Source organism: Diceros bicornis, chromosome 2 (genome assembly GCF_020826845.1).
Source record: "Diceros bicornis minor isolate mBicDic1 chromosome 2, mDicBic1.mat.cur, whole genome shotgun sequence".
Taxonomy (NCBI): Eukaryota; Metazoa; Chordata; class Mammalia; order Perissodactyla; family Rhinocerotidae; genus Diceros; species Diceros bicornis.
The window spans coordinates 3366580-3386597 of record NC_080741.1 but is presented as its reverse complement, the minus strand read 5'-3'; the positions used below and the strand labels follow the sequence as shown (position 1 = coordinate 3386597).

The 20018-nt window shown below is 39.1% G+C and overlaps 1 protein-coding gene across 1 annotated transcript; it reads left to right on the top strand.

The window, feature by feature from the left end:
- The first annotated feature begins 4150 nt into the window (after positions 1 to 4150).
- On the top strand, positions 4151 to 19769 carry LOC131410665 (arylacetamide deacetylase-like). Its single transcript, XM_058548840.1, has 5 exons — positions 4151 to 4288; positions 13338 to 13560; positions 15805 to 15874; positions 16926 to 17097; positions 19173 to 19769. The coding sequence occupies exons 1-5, from the start codon at positions 4151 to 4153 to the stop codon at positions 19767 to 19769; spliced, it is 1200 nt and encodes a 399-aa protein (XP_058404823.1).
- Positions 19770 to 20018: the final 249 nt, after the last annotated feature.

Below are 20018 nucleotides of genomic sequence, written 5' to 3'. Positions count from 1 at the left end.
ATAAATAAAATAACACATTAAAGAGGAGGAATTACATTTTCGTATTCCCATTTGCCCTAAACCAGGGGTGCTTGATAAGGTTAAACTTGTCGCTAAGTAGAAATTTCTATTAATTGTGGTGTATGATAGATATTTTAATCTGATTTCTTTGAAGTTAAATTTTGTTTACAATAAACTTAAAACAAGTCAAAAAGAGGAGAGACAAAAATGTGGTGTTTTGTGTTGTATTCTGCTTTTATGATTTTTATATTTGAAGAATTTTTAAATTGATTCTTCCAAAACTATATGCTAATTTTTTTTCACAAGGGGACCTACTAGAAAAACATTGAGAAGCAAATTAAGATATATTCACGGTACTTTAGGAGACTAGGAAACAGAGGTGTCCGAGCCTGAGGGTTGCTGTTTTCTTGGTGTCCAAACTCCTTTGGGAAGTCCAAGGAAGACTTTCCAAACTTTCTTTCTGTAGTAACACGTTCTCAGTTAAAAACATTTGACTGAAATATTTACACAACTTCATATTTCTCATTTATTTAGATTTCCACCTTCATCAACTGGAATATGGATTTCACCATCCTATTCCTGCTAGGTCTAAGTTACAGCTGTTTACGTTAAGAGTGTCTTCATGGAGACAGGACAATATAAAGTAGTGATCTGAACACTACGAGGAAGGGCCACATCAGGATCATTGAAGAGATTTTTTAAATCTCCACGTTCCCCCCCACCACACACACTCACACACCACCTGCATCATGAAAGTTTTGATGCTTTGCTCAGGGAGTGCCTGAACTTCTCAGTTGAATACAATCCACACTGTGAACCATCATCACTAATGGAATCCTTCATCCCTTAACTCTGCTGAGGCTGGAGGAGGGTAGGAAAACACAGGTATAAAAGAAAGAGCAGAGGTTTTGTATTCAAACATGTCTAGTTTTAGACCTGGCTCTTGGTAGAAGAGTCGAGAACTAGGAATCATCATGGTTATTTGACAAAACTCTTGTTCACTGTGTCACCATAGGCCAGGACCTTGTTACTCCCTGATCTTCAGTGTCTTCACTAGCGAGAACTGGTAAAATGATACACGACTCTTAGAGCAGTTGTAAAGTTGAATGAGGAAATCGTAAAGCCCATAGCACAGAACCTGGCGCATCGAGGGGCTCTCTTCAACCATTGCTTCCCTTTGGTCTGGGTCTCAAAGAGTCATTTAATCCTGTCCACTACTTTCCCAAGTGAACATGCACACAGAAATATTTTAAAAGATCAGTTTATTGCCAGACAACACTATACATTATAGAAAAGAATTGCACTAGGTAGTTTTCTGAGGGGAAAAAGTCAAAGTCAAAGTTTTTAAGTGCTAGAAATGAAAGGGAAAATGCTTCATGGAGATAATGGTAATTAATGGTTAATTAAAGATTGAAAACCAGATCAAGGTTAGGACAAATGAGTTCATAGGTCTGTACACACTCTTAGTTAAAACAAGTCTCATTATTCCCTGGTCCAGAAAACAAAATCTTCAGTTATCGCCAATAAGAATCTGACTTGGTCAGTTTGTTAAGGCCATGGTTCTTTCAGAGCATTAGTGTTAGAACAGCGGATGTGAAATACTGCAGCATTGAGCAAGTAATGCTCTACATTGAAAGTTTTCATCTTACGGCACTCCTTTTTCTATGCAAGAATCCCCTTAGCGAAGCAGAAAGAGGTGGTCATCCAACTTCTAGACAGTAAACACACACACACACACACACACACGTTCAAAGTCTAACTGATATGGATCACTGCCATAAATCAACAACAAATAGAGAAAATACACTCAGCCACGGTTGTACATTAACTGGGATAGAACTTGATGTATGAAAGAGTAAGTAATTATATATGAAACTGAGAAATTTCCCCAAATCTCCTTTAGTGCTCTTTATTTTCAAGTAATTTTAGCTGGAAAATATTTTTTTCTCTAACTCACTGGCCCATCATCCTTTCCAAAACGTGTGGCTCAATGAAACCATTGCTGTGAACCTTTACAATTTGCATGTTATTATTCAGCTCTTGTATTTATCTTCATAAAAAATTTCAAAACCTTCTCTAGAAATTCCTTCAGCCCCCCCCGCAAGGGGGTGTGCTTACTTAAACATAATTCCCCAATAGGATATGTGCTCTTTGAAATCAGAAAATATGTCTTCATCTTTGCGTTCCCAGCACCTAGTCACATAGAAGGCAGCTGCATCAGTATTGGCTGCTGGAATAGGGTTTGGAAGGGTCGTGAGAGGAAGTAGCTTGTTTAGAATAACCCATGTGGCAATGGAAAAGAAAGCTGATCATGGGCATCAAAGAATCACTGGGCAGTGTGTTGATTGATTACATTTGGGACCACTCTTAGGTTTTCTCCCTAGGATTTCGATGTAAATGGTAGACATACAAATTATCACTGTAGGCTGTCTATAAAGAAAACAATAGAATCATATCACTTAATTCTCATTAATACTTTGATTTTGTTTTGTTTTATTTGTACTCTTCTTAGGTATGATCTCCTGTCAAGATGGACAGTAGACAGACTTGGCGTGCAGTCAAGTAAGTTCAGGGTTGGTTATACTCTAGATCAGATGCCCTATACACCAAAATCTTCTCTGTTTTCTTGAATAATTTAATATGCCCTGAATAAATCTGTCTCCCGGATGAGGCTGAGTGTGGAAAGAGAAGCTGATGTCAGTGCCTGCCCAGTGAAGTTAGTGAGAAAAGACAGATACAAGTAGGAAAAGAGAGAAGCAGGTCCTGAAAGTTCCAGAAATTGTTCAACTAAAACTAAGCGGTGACACCACATGGTCGTAACCAGCTCCTGTGGACTTCCATGTCTCCTTAATTTGCAGAGCGTTGAGAATAAAGACCTAAGAGACAGAGGATCCAGGCTAACAGGACAGCTTTGGAAATATGGAATAACGTGACCTTGTGAAGGAAAGAAACCCTCTCATCATGTTAGTTCTTACCTTCCACTGTTGATGTGAGGACTGAGCGAAACCAAGCATTTAACATGATATGAGGATTAAGTCATACAATACTTTAAACTTTGCTTAAAATTTGCTTGCTCCTTAAGAAAATTCTTATGGATTTTGAGCAACTGAACCCTTGGGTCACTTAACAATCCAAACTACCTGTATTTTGTGAGGCCACCATTTCTAAAGAGAGTCTGCAGGTTTTGTGGGTCTTAACTACTTCTGTCTGGACGTGACACACATGAATTTCTATCAGATCCGTTTGTCCAGCACTAGTCCCCTAACCTCACTTAACTGTAGGAGAAGGGATCTAACAAGTACAGGGCACATGGGTATTCAGGGAACACTGCTACATGGTTTCGTAGGACCTCAGCTAGTTACTTCATCTTCTTCATCTCCATTGCTTTCTGTAAGCTGAGTCTAATTCATGACTGGGACAAGGGCGGTTGAATGTGCACTCGTGGAGGACTGTCCTGTCTTCACTCCATACTACTGAATGAGCTTGTACAATTTCTAAACTTTCCTCAGTCTCAGTTTCTCTCTCTCTCATATGACAATAATCCTATTGAGGATTAAATAAGATTTAATTGGTTTAGTACACTGCCTAGAGTACAGAGTAAGTGCTCAAAAACGCTTACCTATCTCCATGATCATTATATAATTTTAACATAATTAGTATCATTTAATGATAATTATAATTACTGGACGACAATAAAAAGGTAAAATTCATGTGACCATATCCATCTTACTTTGTAAAAGCTCTCAATACTTTTAAAATATTTGTTTGTTTTCCTCCACTCTGAGATTTGTTATTTGAAGCATATACTGGGTTTCTTGTATTTTGCTATGGCCCTTTTTTAAATAGTTAAAGTATTCTGCACCCAGTAATTGTGCAATAAGTGTTTGTTTACTGACTGCCTGGCAGCGCCATAAGGCTGTTTGACGGAACTGGCAGACTATAAATACTATTTGTTTTGCAGAGTTCTTTCTCTGTACTTGACGAAGTTTAATTATATCTGGCTGGCCTATGAAATGACAAACTTAGCAGTGGACTTTGTGTTCAAGAAGTTAGATGACGCTATGATTCATACTGGGTGTTGAATTTCAGTATCTTATGCTTTGAAAGTGCACTTGCTGTGTTCCAAGTAGAAGGAGCAGAGGGAAACGTCATGGGAAGCAAGACTGTTTTGCTTCTGACCGTGGGGGTCCTCGGGGCATATTACGTTTACACACCCCTCCCAGATAACGTTGAGGAGCCGTGGAGACTAGAGTTGATGAATGCACATGTGAAAATTATAACAAATTTGGTGAGTATAGAGTTTTATTGACTCTGAATATTTAACAGTTTAATCAGAAGAAAGTAATTATCTGTTTTGATTATTTTTTAAAATTTCTACTATCTTGGAATCTTTGCTCTTAAAGTTTGCTTGCTGATCGTAAAACCTTTTTTGCCGTAACGCAAACTCTTAAGAGAATGAATACGGAGGAAGTAGTCAGCAGTTTGGTTTTAAATATTAAAAGCCAAAATGTGCTGGCTGAGAAAAATTAAAAGTCTTATTGTGAGTTTTATGGCATAAATGCTGCCAGAATGAAGCACTTTCAAGTGTGAACTTCAGAAATGGTGAAATTCTGCAGCACTGTCATTAGTTACAGACTTCTAGGCAGTAATCTGTATTCAGGCATGAAAATGCATTCTCACTGAAATAGCTGTAAACAGGTCACTGGTAAAAAGCCCAGGGCAACTGGTCGCGCATGACTCCAGTCGTCCAAAGGGAGCTGCAGGGGTGACGGCAGCTGCTGGCTGCCTGCCCACCAGGTGTCCACGGCTGGCCCTCGGAGACCCGTGGTTCTTTTCCAGTGAAGCTGACTCGCTGAAACCATATGGTATCTCCTTTAACCTTCTCTGTAGCAAACTGCCTTCCTGTAGCAAAAAAATATATATGTACAATTCAGGGAGGGTTAGCCTGGATATTAAAGCACTTGGCTGGTTGTGTCTTTCCTCGTGTATTGTTTTAGGTGTTTTGACACTCTCTTCTGGCGTTTAATGTAGCTCTGAATAAGTGTGATAATGTCTTATCTTCCTTGTCTTATTAGTGATTTGACTATTTTTTAGTTATTTTATTGACACAGGTGTTGTTGAATTTGGTGGAATCTAGTTTTAAGTCTTAATTTCTAAAAGTTATTCTTCAATTATATTTATAAGTATTTTTTGGTTCTTTTTTTGATTTCTCAGTATTGGGTGAATTATGTGTCTATATATTTATAGACACATATTTATACACACACATATAGTCCTCTTTCTGTCTTCTAAAAAACGGTCATTTTCTCTCTAGTACTTTTTAATCGTTTTCTACATTTTTCTTTCCTTTTGTTTGTTTTTCTTATTTCTATCACACAGAATACCTTGATTTTCTTTTAATTTGGCGTTTATCTCTGAGATTATTTTGTTTTTTTTCTTCTCTTCCTTTTCTGAATTCTACTGGACAAGTTTTAGTCCCCTGTCCTTTGATCAGTCCCCTCCAGATATCTGCCTGTGTCTTCCGTGAAGATGTGTATTTCTGCTCTATGATGTTTCTTCTTATGTTATTTAAAAATTCAGTTTATAATATTGTGTAATATATTTCCTCCTCTTTGTAGGAACTTTTTTCTAGTTTGTTTTCTTCATGTATTGGAGACTTACTGTATTTTTATAGTACATAGTACCCTGCCTGAGTGTTATGTATACAACTTTTTTATATTTTTATTTGAATGAGGTGGCTTTCTTGGGCAAACTATTTCAAGAATGTCCTGGGGAATAGGGGTAGGGTCAAGACTTTTTTCTTTCAGTTTTTGTGCTCAAAGACTCCTATTGCTACAATTTATATCCGTATGTATATGTATACATGTTTCTGTATCTCTATCTCTGTAAATTCTCACCTATTTTTTCTCTCCAGCCCTCCTGAATCCCCTAGTCCCCCGTTGACAGCTGTTAGCAGAGGACTCAGCCTCGCTCTCCCAGTGTTACCTCCACTGAGAAGTTCTTTCTGAGCTCAGTTTCCTCTGGCCCTTCCTGGGTGATTTCCAGTCTCCTTGGCCGAGTCTCTCCAGGATGAGGCCCATCTGTTTCCCCCACTAGTGGGAGACTTTGATCTCGGTGAGGCTCTTTCATTCTGGGAGTAGATGTTTCTTGTCTTTTTCTAGGATCTGCCCCCTTTAGGGTCCTTGGCTCTCCTTTCTTGCCTTTTGTACTGTCCTAACACCGAGGTTTTCTGTGCAGTTCTGCTGGTTTCTGTTGCTTTGGTCCAGTACTGCACATAGTTTGTAGTTCGTGGGTTTTCTGTAACTCTTAGTTCTTGCTAGAAACAGAGTTTATCTTTGTTGTGGTTGTTGATTGGTTGTTTTCTTTCTTGCTCTGTGTGCTTTCCTGCAGCAGAAGTGTAGGTTTACCTTAAAGCCCTCATGCCTTTTTTTAAGAAAAAATCTCATTTATTTGCTAAGTACATCAGCTTACCATATAAATGGCATCTTTTAAAAACCTTTATAAAGGCCATTACCTATGGATGAAGTAGCCAAATTGTTTCCAATCCTCCTCCCCTCCCCCCAAACGAAGCAAACCTTAACAACTTCTTGCTTGAATTTACTGCCATCTGATCTTACTCTGTGCTCTACCAATCAATTTGAGAATAAGTTAAAGAATAGTAAGACAAACTTTTAATAACTCAGTGATGGAGATCAATGGGAGTCATGGAACGGAATCGACTGACAACTGGCCTGTGATGCAGTGTTATTGCCTAGGACGTGAATATCAAATATAGATAACTACAATGCCGACTCTGATAGACTGCTCAGCAGTACCCCGGAAGGACCCTGAGGTTGCACCTAGGCTTGGTAAGAAAGAACACTGCGATCAAATAACACCATCAGACTTATCCTAGGTTCGGGATTATATGCATTTGTGAAAGTGTTTTCCACCCTTATACTGGATTGTAAGGTTTTCTTTAGTTGCACCAGGACAGTTTGAAGCTTCTACGTTTGAGACATCTCCTGAACATATGTCCACACCATAACATGATTGCTTTGGGATCAAATTAATCTGAGACATGAAACTAAATAATACAGAATAATAACTAGAAATCACATTTCAATATATGAATTAGAAAATTATAAACAGATTATTGTCAGTTTAACTCCTAAATTACGTTTCATAATGCTCACACTTTAAAAAAAATTATTGTTTTAAGTAATTTCTCTGGTGATGATATTTAATGATACATATATATCATTTATGTTGTTGTTGGCTAGTTAGAACATATTAAGCCGCTTGTTAATACTCTCATAAAGAAAGAATAGACAACTGTGTTCTGAAAACAGCTCCCCACAATGCAGCCTCAATGGTTCCCAGTATAATTTCAGCCATCTAGCCCAAGAAAGTTCCAGATAGAATGGTTTTCAAGAGCACCTTTGAAATTCCTGTCCTGCAGATCTTTGATCAAACTGTCTCTCCTTTCTCACTAAATCTAAACATTTTAAACTCTCATAATTTTTCAGACTTAACCGATTGACATCAATGGAGCATCCATCATAAACTTCCTTCCTGTTGATCATTGAGAATCGATCCCCTCCTCCTCCTCCTACCTGAGCACCTTCTCAAGGTCTTTCTTCATTCTGCTTCTATTAGAGATTGTTTATGTGAATGTCCATTTTTACCAATGGTCCCTGAAGGTTGGGACCTATAAACAGGCACCTGGCATCAGTTGTACCTTCTAGAACTGTGCTCTGCAGGTAGTGAAGGTCCAGGACATTATGTTGAAGTCATATCACGCTCACTTGCATTGAAGAAACTTGTGTCCAGGGAATACCCTGGGTTGCCCTGAGTCCCTGTGGAGACATCATTGCTCCCAGAAGCCTCTCTGCTTTCTTCCCTCAGGCATCCCAGGGGATTACTGTTCCCAGCACTCTTAAAGGGGACTCTGCTCAGCAAATGTGCCAATCGAGTAAACACTCAGGTTGGATCTAATTTCAATGTAGCTTTTCCTTTAAATCCCAGGAAGGCTGCAGGAAGCACAGTTTATGTAAGAGAAAATGAGAATTCAGTTAGGAGTCTGTAAAAACTAGGAAACTTTCAAAATGAACAACAACAAAATGCATAAAATGATAAATTTTTTAATAGCTAAAATTTTATTTTCATGTTTATTTTCATGACTATTTCTCTGAGGCCAATTGTGTTTTGGTGAATCTGAAGTCCTTGTAGGTTACATAGACAGAGAATATGCACAAAGGAAGAAACTAGAGATACAGTTACTGCAACTGGGGGGAAAAGAAGGAGTATGAGAGCACAGGAAAATCCCAGGGCCTGGAGTACATCTGGGCACAGAGGGAACATAGACTTAGCAGGAGGTCTGTGTGTGTGTGTGTGTGTGTGTGTGTGTGTGTGTGTGTATGTACTCATATGTACACTCCTATGTCAATACACTTATATATATGCTCATCTATATATATACAGCCACCATATATATATATTTATATGTAAATATATTTATGTCTTTGTAATACATGCTTATGAACTAGAGATGAACATGAGGAAGTGTAGGAAAAAAGGGGAGCAGATGACCATGAAGGAGGAAGGCAGCTGCATTTTCATTGGGAAGTTGGATAATGTGTTACCAGTGCCTGAAAGCAAGCCAGGATCATATCTCAGAGGGTGCATAGTGATGAGGGGAAGAGGAAGAGGAATGGATCAGCTTCAAAATCCCCTGTTCCTAAGCTCCTGACTAGGATCCCACGAGCTCCCTACCACACCCTCCATACCACACCCTCCATACCACAATCTCCATACAACACCCTCCATACCACACCCTCCATAGCACAACCTGCATACCATACCCTGCATACCACACCCTCCATACCACACCCTCCATACCACACCCTCCTTACCACAACCTTCATACCACAACCTCCATGCTACACCCTCCATGCCACAACCGCAGTACCACAGCCCCAGGTGCCCCAGACCCTTTGATAAGCACTGGATAGGCTCTGGGGCAGAGCACTTTGCAGTGCAGCCTGGACCTGAGTCAGAGCCTCACTTGTCTTTAGTTCCCACTCAAAGCCGGCAGGCTGAGGATCAGGCTGACTGGATAAATAATTGAGAGTATTTTGCTACCATAATGTGAAGTGGTCACCGAGCATTTTTCCTCTTTTTTAGTGGTGAGGGCACAAGATGGAGCAACTTTCTCTCACTTTGGAAAGCATATCGCAAAGCCCCAAACTTCTGAACACCTAGAAAGTTGACCAAAGTGGCAAGTCCCTGAATGTCCATAAGGTTTACCGTGTGGCGTTTGTGGCGCACGTATGGCGTTTTCTATTTCCTGATCACCAGATCCATAAGCTCGATACCCAGTGTCGTGGACCAGTGTGATGTCCCGTGGCAGAGAGACAATTGAGGTCCTTGTGGACTAGACTATGTGGGAGCGGAAGACTCCCGTAGACTTGAAGCAGGACAGTGATGGTGCACTGCTTTCCCCGCTGACTGGTGGGGAAACAGCTCGGATCGCGAGCTGCACCCTGGATGCAGGGGCTGTGTGCATTTGCTCCGTTACAGAGATCACATCTGGAAGAGCGGCTGCAGGCAGAGTTCCCACCTAATTGTGCTGAGGACAATTCCACTGTCTTTCTCAGACATTCAGCCGTCCTCCGCACAGGTCACGTAGTCAACACACCCTTTACAAAATAAAACAGATTCGGACACGTTACCACTTTATTCGAGTGGTCAGGACAGGTTTTAATCAGTAATGTGCTATTGCAACAGGGAAGAGGGTCCAGCATGAACTGAAGAACCTCGATTTGTCCAGAGGTGACTGGACGTTGTAAAGGGAGAATGGGAGTGGGGACGAGAGCGAGAGAGTGCTCAGTAGAGTCAGGAGGTGGAAAATGACCAGGGTTGGTCAGTGTACATGCAGTTAGGCCAGCTGGGTCTGCTGGCTGGCAGTTATGGAGGTTAGGATTGTATTGTCCCCCGGACTGGGAGACAGAGGCTCTGTTCTTCCTAATGATTACTTCCCAAAGGAATGGCTTTCAGGTCCCTGGGAAAGACACTCCTGAGTGGTGGGAGATGCACACATCTCAGAGGGACAGAGGAAGGACTCACTATTGTAAGCCCTTCTCGTAAAGGCTCTGAGAAAGGATGGTCAGGGGCTTATCTGTCAGGTTGGCTAGAACAAACAGTTCATGCTGGGGCAGCATTGAGCTTCTCCGGCAGGCACTTTAAGGGAGTTTAGGCTCATGCTAGGGATGTGACGTTGGGCTTGACCTTGTTAGAATCTATGTTAGTGTTTGCTTAAGTCTTCTAGTGTGGGGAGAAGGGGGTGGATGAAACCACTTGTGCTGAGTCTGTAATTTTTATGGGCCAGGTTGAGGCCTAATTGAGAAGGGGATCCGAGGAGCCTGGCTAGTGTTTGGTCAAGGAAAGAATCTTTGTCACCTCTAGACTTGTGACAGAAATCATCACATCTGATTTTTCACATCTTTGATTGTGGCAGTGACCTTTGAGATTCCCTTCGATGTATTATTGCTCGTCTCTTACAATTTCTGGAGAGAGGAACAACATGGTCCAGAAGTCCATACTGTCTCTCACTTGATGGAACAAGGAGCCAATAGAAGGACACTGTCAGTCACCAAGTATGTCTGTTTCAATCACCCTTTGAGAGAGACTGAGGAATAAACAAGCATGGATTTTCAGATCCACTGGACCTGTTTTAGCGTGGAATAAGTCTGACACACCATTCCATACTCGATATCCTTAAGCCCCCACTCCATTTCTGGCTGTGGTCGCTTTGGAGTCCTCAAGAATTAATACCATTTCAGAACCAGCACCCAATATTCCCTTCCCAAAGTCTGGGTGTTCCCCTTTTCCCAGTACAAAGTCATCAAGCCAAAGGTCTTGGTTATCTTTGGGAATGCTAGGAGGCTGACTTATAGTGCATATTTGTAACAGTGTTGCATGGGCCTCTCTCAGGGCACCCTGACTTTCCTTGATTCAATGGATCTGGGTCTGTGAAGTGGCTTAGCTCTGGGAATTGGGTGAGAAGCCATGATAATGCAGATAAGTCAGACTTCAGCCCATTGCCCAACCACGTCAGTCTTCCAGACAACGTGATCACTTAGTTGCTGTTATAGATCTCTGAGATTATGATTCAACCCTGCTGCTCGTTTCAGTAACTACATAAACCTTGTATTTGGTTTTTAATTACTACTACTTGCCCTACAACACTTTGGAGATCTGATCATCCCCACTGAAATCAGAAGGTCCATGTCAATGTCAGAATCATCCACTGTCATTGCTGGAGAACAGATGACTCTCATTACAGGTATTTTTACTAAGACATTAGGTTTCCACTCACGAATATATTTCTTATGTCTTAGTATAGAGTATCCTCTGGACTTCCCTGGACAGTGTCGGGATGGGTTATGGGTTATAATAATAAGTTAGGTCAAATGTTACTATTCTCCTAGGTTTTAGATTTTTTCATCTACAATGCTAGGGAAATTTGGCCTCTCATCTTCCTTAAATGCATCTACTGCTGAGGCTGGTTGCTGTTGCTTCTTCCGGGGGAGGCTTAGTAGGATTTGGGAGTTTAGGGTGTTCTGAATCTATGTAAGTGTTTCTATCCTGTACACAGAATAGCACTTATTTGTAAAAGTTTGATGAAGCTGTAACTTTCAACTAAGATATCTGGCTGGTCTGTGTCTTCACCCTGCATTGTAATTCCACAATCTGCAAGATCAAACTTTGGTTCTATTATCAGATGGAGATGTAAGAGAGAAGAGATTTCTTCTCGGGAAGGTGTAGAGATATCTGCCATGCTGAGTGTGGTTGAGCTGAAACGCTGAAGCCCTGCGGAGGTGATTTTTCTTTCAGTGACCTTCAAGTGCAGTCGATGCTTGAACTCATCATCTTCGTCATAACGTTTTATTGCAGCAGCCACTTGGTCTCCAAACTCTCTCTTAACAGAGCGATTACAGACGTTAAATCTAATAACTGTTTTGCTCTACATTTCACGCATTAATGGGTCCCATTTTACACTGGCAATGAGGCCATGACTGTCTTTAAATCTAACCAGGGCTGTTATCTAGTTCCAGCATGTGTCTTACATGTTCTCCTTTCTGAGAACTCCTTCTAGACTTTATTCTCTATCAATCATGGCTTTGTTAGAATATAGACACTGCTATAAGTATCTCAATAGAAATAGATTAAGAATATGGAATTTGATATGCACAACCTTTAGAGTGCAGGGGGGAAGGGAAGCCACCGATAATCCCAGCTGCCTGCATCACTGAAGGGTGATTCTCAGAGGACAACCAGAGGCATGGGAAGCCACGCTTGTCAGTGTCCATATGAATGCCCACAGTGGCCCAGAGAAAATAACGGCTTTTCTTCATCTCTCCCTTCTCAGTCTTGAAAGAGTGCCTCTGTGTGACATAGTTTCATCTGGCAAGGAGTTCTGGGAAATGTGTTTCCCTGACTTGCCTTTCAGGAACAAGGCAGGGATGCTTCAGTGTTGAAAATGGACAATTTTGCTTATTCCTTTTGTACTTCTTTTGTCCTCATATATTGGGGCAGAGATTGACCCAGCTATTTAATTGATCACCTAGCACCATAGTCCATGTGTTTCCAACTTAAGATGGGAGAACAAGGAATTTAATTCTTGGAATCCCAACGTTATAGGCCCATAATGATTTGGGTCACACTCACGGCTTGAGGTCCCTTTTCTTTCATGCATCCCTGTGTGGACCAGACTTCACAACCTCAGTAAACCACCTGCATTTCTCTGATGTAGAAGGAGCGTCCGTGTGTCTGTTCCTTTGGCCTAGAGTGAGATTTCCTCCTTTGGGCAAACTCTACACCCCTTTCAGCACTCAAAGCAGAGGTCACCTATTGTTTGAAAACTCCTCCCCTGGTCTCATGTCTAGGCAACTGGTTTATCTCCCTGTTGACCTTTGCCAGAGTTCTTTGTGCATGTCTGTGAGACGTGCAGTTGTGCTGTTTTATAACTGCTTATATATTCATTTCTCCCACTTGACTCTGAGCCTATTAAGAGTAGAGAACTTACCTTGTTTATCGTTGTACTCAAAGTAGGAAGCATAGAATCTGCCACGTTGCAGTACTTCAATAATTCTTAATTGTGTTTTACCCACGGCAACTATTGTGGTAAAGATTCTGAATCTCCAGTATTTTTAACTGTGTCATTCAGATGCGCCTGTGACAATATGACACAGGACCATTGAGCACATATATGCATACTTCTATGTTCATAAACAACGTTGGCATTTGATATTTGTAACCTGGTGTTTTTTTTCTCTTTCTCTCTCTCCTTTTAGGCTCTGTTTGCTGAACTATTGGGAATCGACCATTTTTTGAACATTTTAACACTCTTTATGGGCTTGCAAGAAGTCCCACCCACATCTGATGAAAATGTCACTGTGATGGATACAACTTTCAACAATGTTCCTGTCCGTGTATATGTACCAAAACGAAAGTCAGAGACACTAAGAAGGGGCTTATTTTATATTCATGGTGGTGGTTGGTTCTGGGGGAGTGCTGGTACGTTCCCCTTGTCGAAAATTTTAGTTTATCATATGGCAAATATTTTATTAAGATGTTGACTCCAACATATCAAGAAGACATGGCTGTTAAGCATTATCACAGAAAAGAGAACAGTTTAGCTGTCAGAAATCTATTTGTGTGGAGGTATGTAAGTTTAAAGGAATTATTTTAAATCTTTTTCTGAAAGGGAATAATCAATTCCAAAAGCTGTAGCAAATCTCGGATAAGAAGAAAAAGTGTTTCATGAACTTAGAAATTTATAATTAATCTTGATAACTGCAGAAATGATGGAATGTTATAATGGAAACCAAAATGAAGTGAGTTGAATAGTGGATGAGAAATGAGGAAATGGAGATGGTGCCTCCAGTCTTTCCATAAGCTTAGATGTGACGGAAATGAGAAAGAAGGTGTTAGATGGAAAAGAAGCACAGGGTTGAGTAAGGGTATCTTATTTTTATTATACATGAAATATATATACTTTCAATTTATTTTATGTACTTTCTGTAAATATATCTAATATATGACATTTTATTCTATACATAATTTTACTTTATATAATATTATTTTATTGATGTATAAGTACATAGTTTATATTGTGTGTTTTGTATTCATATGTGGGCAGTCTATGACCATGTTTGTAGCTGAAGGTAAAGATGGCATGAATAGCGGTACATTGGAGAAATGTGGGGGTGGGGCTGGAGGGTGGGATGAGATTTGTCTGACCTAGAGGATCTGAGACGGAATTGGGCTCAGTGCAGAGGGGAACTGTTGGCAACACAGAGGAGGAGGAGCCTAACTTGCTCTGTGAGAAGAGGAAAAGAGGTATCAATGGGCACTGGTGCAGGTTGGAAATGGACATTGGGGCAGTAAAGGCTGTGATCCTGTCCATCATTTTCTATACATTCGGGCACACAGCCATCAGCTGGCAATGAAGTGATGTTTCTAAGACCAAACCTCACTATGTCATGATTCAGTTAGTTTCCATGGGTGCCCGCTGCCCAATGCACTTCTTTAGAAATCTCTCCATCAAAGTATTCCTGATGATGGGCCTGTGCTTACAAGGTAAAGGAACTAGCTACGAGCAAGCACTGGGACAAAATAGGATTTACGTGATGCTTTCTATTTAAATATTAAAGAAAACACAAAATTTTGTGCTCTAATCCAAAATATAAGCATGACTTTTTATAGGATAAGCATTTTATAATATGAGCATGATTTTTAAATTGTTAAATAAAAGTTGAAAACTTAGCATGTATCTGACACTAAGACACGAATACACCAATTCAAATAGTGTGTATTTGACACGAATACACTAATTCTTAAGATATTAATTAATTCTTAAAATTTTATTGATTATAAGTATTATAATTAGTAATAATAATAAAATAAAATAAATACATTAATTCTTACAATATTTAAAGATATTCAGCACCCGACTTTGGCACATCACTATGTAATCTCCACTCCCCTTTCAGGGCCCACATGATACAACTTTGTGACAGCCTCGTATCCTGATACTTCTCCCTTAGCACTTGATGATTTCTCCCACCTCTTGGTACTGGCAAATGTTATATTATCTTCTTAAAATTTTCTTATATGCAAACGGAGCACTTACCCAAGCCCAATAGCAAACATGTGGGACCCATCCCCACCCCATGCGCATGGCCAATAAACACCCAAATATACATTCCTTCTTGTCTGCCCAGAAAATATGAAGATAGAAATCATGTCTCAGCTGTATCTATTTCCTTTTTATCTTCTTTATATTCCCCTGCCAGTTTTGATGAAGTGTAATACTATTTCCAAGCAGTACTTTCTATACTCCTCCAATAAAGCAATTAATATTTTGCATTATTGCTTTTTGTTTATATGCCTGCCCCTCCATGCCCCCCCTGTTTCCAGTAGACTGTGGCTTCCTGAAAGTCAGGGAGTTCATTTTCACGTGTTTGTTTTCTCAATGCCTAACCCCTGCTGAATGAAGGGAGAGGAGATTAATCATGAAGACAATGAAGTTGGTTTCAATTATCCAGTGTGAAAATGTGCGGAAGGACAAAAGAGCAGACAATGTGCATTAAAAGATCACTGAGTGAAGAATTCATGTTCTATAGTGATGATGCAGTATTAGACATATTTTTCCCAGAACATTTCAGTGAGGAACAAGGTGTAGTAGTAGGCTTTCTGCTGAAGGAAACACTCATCAATTCATTTGTCAGTCTCTGATTTTATTTTCTTTTATTTCAGCTTTACTTACCTACGACTTTCTGTCAAGACGGACAGTTGATCGACTTGATGCTGTTGTCATTTCAACCAAGTAAGAGCACTGTGGATTTGCTTGGGTTTTGGCCAGCTGCCTTGTATAGTAAGATGCTCTCAGCAGTCTTGGTCACTCCTTGCTTATGCCAGGAGTGTTTCAAACGAAATGGAGAGGGTGAGAATAGAGAAAGTGAGCTTGAGCATGAGCAGAAAAGAGTCAGAGGGAAAAAAGTTGTATAGTTAGGTCAAGCAATGATCAAAAACAGGAAGTCAAGACATCACTAGAATAAAATTAATCTATTGCATCTATGGACAAATGAGCTCCGTGGGCTTTCTAGCCTCCTCTCAATTACAGAGTGAATAAGAGGGAGGGCTTTGGAGCCAGGGAACCTGGTTCAAAGCCTGCTTTTAGAATTAATTAAGTGACTTTGTGCCAGTTACATATCATTTTAGCTCAGGTTTCTCATATGTAAACTGGGAGTCATATAATATGTTTTATATCATAGGGTTGTTTAGAGGATTAGGTGATAAAATACATTTAAAGCAATTAGTATAGTATATTTCATGGTATAATCCATCATTAAAAGGAATTCGGCACCAAATAACATATGGGAATTCAGGCAAAATTTAATCTCAAAAAGCATTCTATATCTCAAATCAATAAATAATAGGAAATAAACCCAATGGGAATGAACAGAAAAATGAAGAAACTATAAAAAAATACCAGCGACTACATGCCAACTTGATAATTAGATTACACTGGAATAGAGCAATTCCTACGATTTGTTTGCTATTTATTGTTTACTAATAAAGTACAATAATTATGAAGAAAATAACGTTCTTGGAGAAGTTTATTTAGGGGAAATTATTACCTGTTTTCTTTTCTTAAGCCACAATAAAGTTTTACATTCAAGCATTTACTTGTGTAAAAATGACATTTGTAATAACCTTCATGTCCCCCATTATCATAAAGATGGATTCATAATGACCCAAAATAACAGGTTTGCTAAAGAAATATTTTACTTTTGATTTTAGCTTAGAGATGCACACACATACACATTTTTTATTAAACATAATTGACTTAAAGAACATTGTTATTCTGCCCACAGCTACAGACTAGTACCTAAATATCACTTTCCGGATCAATTTGAAGATGTATATAATGCATTAAGGTGGTTCTTACGCCAAGATGTTCTTGACAAGTATGGTGTAGACCCTGAAAGAGTTGGTATTTCTGGAGACAGTGCTGGAGGGAATTTAGCTGCAGCAGTGACTCAACAGGTATGTTGCTCGGATTTGTTTCATTTTCTTAAAATATCCTATACTTATATTTATTTCAAACAATAAAATATCAATGCCAGTATGCTTTTATATTAATACATAAGAGATTAGAGATACATAGAGACCAATATTAGAGAACATTTATATACCTAGTGCTTCTATTCCTACCTCCTGCCAGATTTTTTAAAAATAAAATGATAACATCTCCTTTCTAGGTCATTGGTTTAAACAAATCTGTATTACATTGATTAGGATGTGTAGAAATGGTAGAATTTTAAAGAAATACACGGTATTTAATTTCATACAGTGAAGGATGTGGTTACTGGAGAGGAAGAAGGATGTGCCATCAATTCAGAGCATATGATGGACTCCTTGACCCTTAGACATATTTATTATATTTTATGTCTGTCTTATACAATTATGTACTTGATTTAATGTATATTATATTTAACTATAAAGGACAGTTTTTAAAAATGTATCTGCAGGTTCAAAGATTTTAGCTACCAGTAAAGTTGAATTTATTGGTCAGATAGAAAATATTTTTGTATTTCTTCTTAGCTCAATCTAAAATCAGCCACTTGCTAGCTACCTATTTAATTATTACCAGACCTCTTCTAATGTAAATAGCGTTCTCCACACTAGATATTGAGCTAAATGGAATGTGGTAATCTTACCTAAGACAAAACACTGAAGTGACTATTTCAATTCAGAAATCATTTTTACATAAAACTATCTAGTAATGAACTTCTAAATATTTTATTTTACTAACTAGCTCTAATTACTAACTGTGCTTTAAACGCAATAAAATAAACATTGCTGCTATTTGCTTTTCTGTTGTGTGTGTGTGGGGGGGTGTGTGTGTAAAATGTTGTCATATTTATACTAAGGGAAAGAATGTCACAGTGCTGTGCTTTCTTCAACTCTATGTAAAATTTTCAGAAATAGACTTCAGTTTAGCCATTACACTTTACTCTCAGAAGCATCAGAGTGCACATGGATTCAATAATTACTATTTATGACATACATCCGTGGTTCTCAAACATTTGCATGCATAAGAATCACCAGAAAGGCCTGTTAAAACACAAATACCTGGTTCATCTTGCCTGTTCAGTGATTCTGGGCTAGGGGTTAAGAATTTGCTTTTTTTTTTTTTGGTGAGGAAGAGTGTCCCTGAGCTAACATCTGTGCTCATGTTCCTCTATTTTGTATGTGGGTTGCTGCCACAGCATGGCTTGATGAGTGGTATAGGTCCGTGCCTGGTATCTGAACCCACAAACCTGGGCCACCAAAGTGGAGAGCACTGAACTTGACCACTACGCAACTGGGCTGGCCCCAAGAATTTGCATTTTTAGCAAATTCTTGGGTGATGTAGATGCTAGTGGTCCAGGGACCACACTTTGAGAAGCTAATCTATGAGACACAATGGGCTATTCCATTTCTCAGAACCAAGTAAGTGAGCATTAAAACATCTGCTAACTGTAATGCTCAACATGACTGGTCACCAGCTATTTTTGTCATGTACCCTATTAATAGGAAAATTTTAGTACCCCCCCAATATATACATATTAATTTGTAGATAGAATTGTCTTAATGCACTAGTGTAATTTGAATATTTAAAACACATAAACATTAAAATGAATGAGACTTTTTACCCAGGATTCATCTGTTTAATGTCAGAGCCAAATTAGAATTCCTAGTTACATGATCTTTCCCTTAAGTGTGAATGCTTGTTGGTATAATAATATATGTCCATAAATTTTTTACTTAAAAAGAAACAGTTTCCTCTGATTGCCATTCTAGGTTGTAAGAGTAGATCACAGATTAGATGGTCTCTCTCCCCACCCATGAGGAAAGTAGTACAAATCATTTTGTTTACATTCACGGTATTCAAGTATAGACACCTAGTCTTAGATGTAATATTGAAAATTGGAAAGTTTTTTGAGATATATTTCTCAATGAGTCTGATTATCTTTTTGAGATTCTGAATTTATCTCACATCAACCTATTGTTTTTAAATGAAAAAATATATTTTTAAATGAAAATTATTTGATCAACTTACTTTAAATTGTTTTCAGCTCATCGATGACCCAGATGTCAAGATCAAACTCAAGACCCAGTCTTTAATTTATCCTGCGCTTCAGACTCTTGATATGGATTTACCATCATATCGGGAAAACTCACATTTTCCAGTGCTGTCCAAATCACTCATCGCTAGGCTCTGGAGTGAAATCTTTACCACGGACAGATCTCTTGAAGAAGCCATGCTTGTCAATCAACATGTACCAGTGGAATCAAGCCATCTGTTCAAATACGTTAATTGGAGTTCCTTGCTTCCTGAGAAGTTTAAGAGAGGGCACTTTTATAACAGTCCAACTCTTGGTAGTTCTGAGCTGGCTAAGAAATATCCAGGGTTTCTAGATGTGAGGGCAGCCCCCTTGTTGGCTGATGACGACAAGTTGCGTAGTTTACCCTTGACCTACGTCATCACCTGTCAATATGACGTGTTAAGAGATGATGGAATCATGTACGTCACCCGACTTCGGAACGCTGGAGTCAGGGTGACCCATAACCACCTTGAGGGTGGATTGCATGGAGCATTTTCCTATCATGGATTTAAAATTGCATATAGAAGCGAAAATCACTATATGAACTGGCTAAGGGAAAATTTATAGTAAAAATTCGAGCAGTGGTTCATAAAAATGCACAAGCCTCAGAATAGGAAATCAATTATTGAGAATCAAAGGGTTGTTTCAGTGGATGTTTATCATCTGTGACCTTTCTGAGGTCCTCACAGCCATCGTGTTGTTTATTTTTTTAACTCAGTGGATTCTTCTCTATTCCTGATTCTAAGTGTTGTTTACTCACATCTGTACCTTAGAAAATATCAACATTCCTATATATTTTTTTCTTGCTACTGTTAC

Coding starts and splice junctions, on each gene's coding strand:
- LOC131410665 (XM_058548840.1), top strand. CDS start 4,151: ATGGGAAGCAAGACTGTTTTGCTTCTGACCGTGGGGGTCCTCGGGGCA. Junction 4,289..13,337: donor TGAAAATTATAACAAATTTG/GTGAGTATAGAG, acceptor CTCTCCTTTTAG/GCTCTGTTTGCTGAACTATT. Junction 17,098..19,172: donor CTGCAGCAGTGACTCAACAG/GTATGTTGCTCG, acceptor AATTGTTTTCAG/CTCATCGATGACCCAGATGT.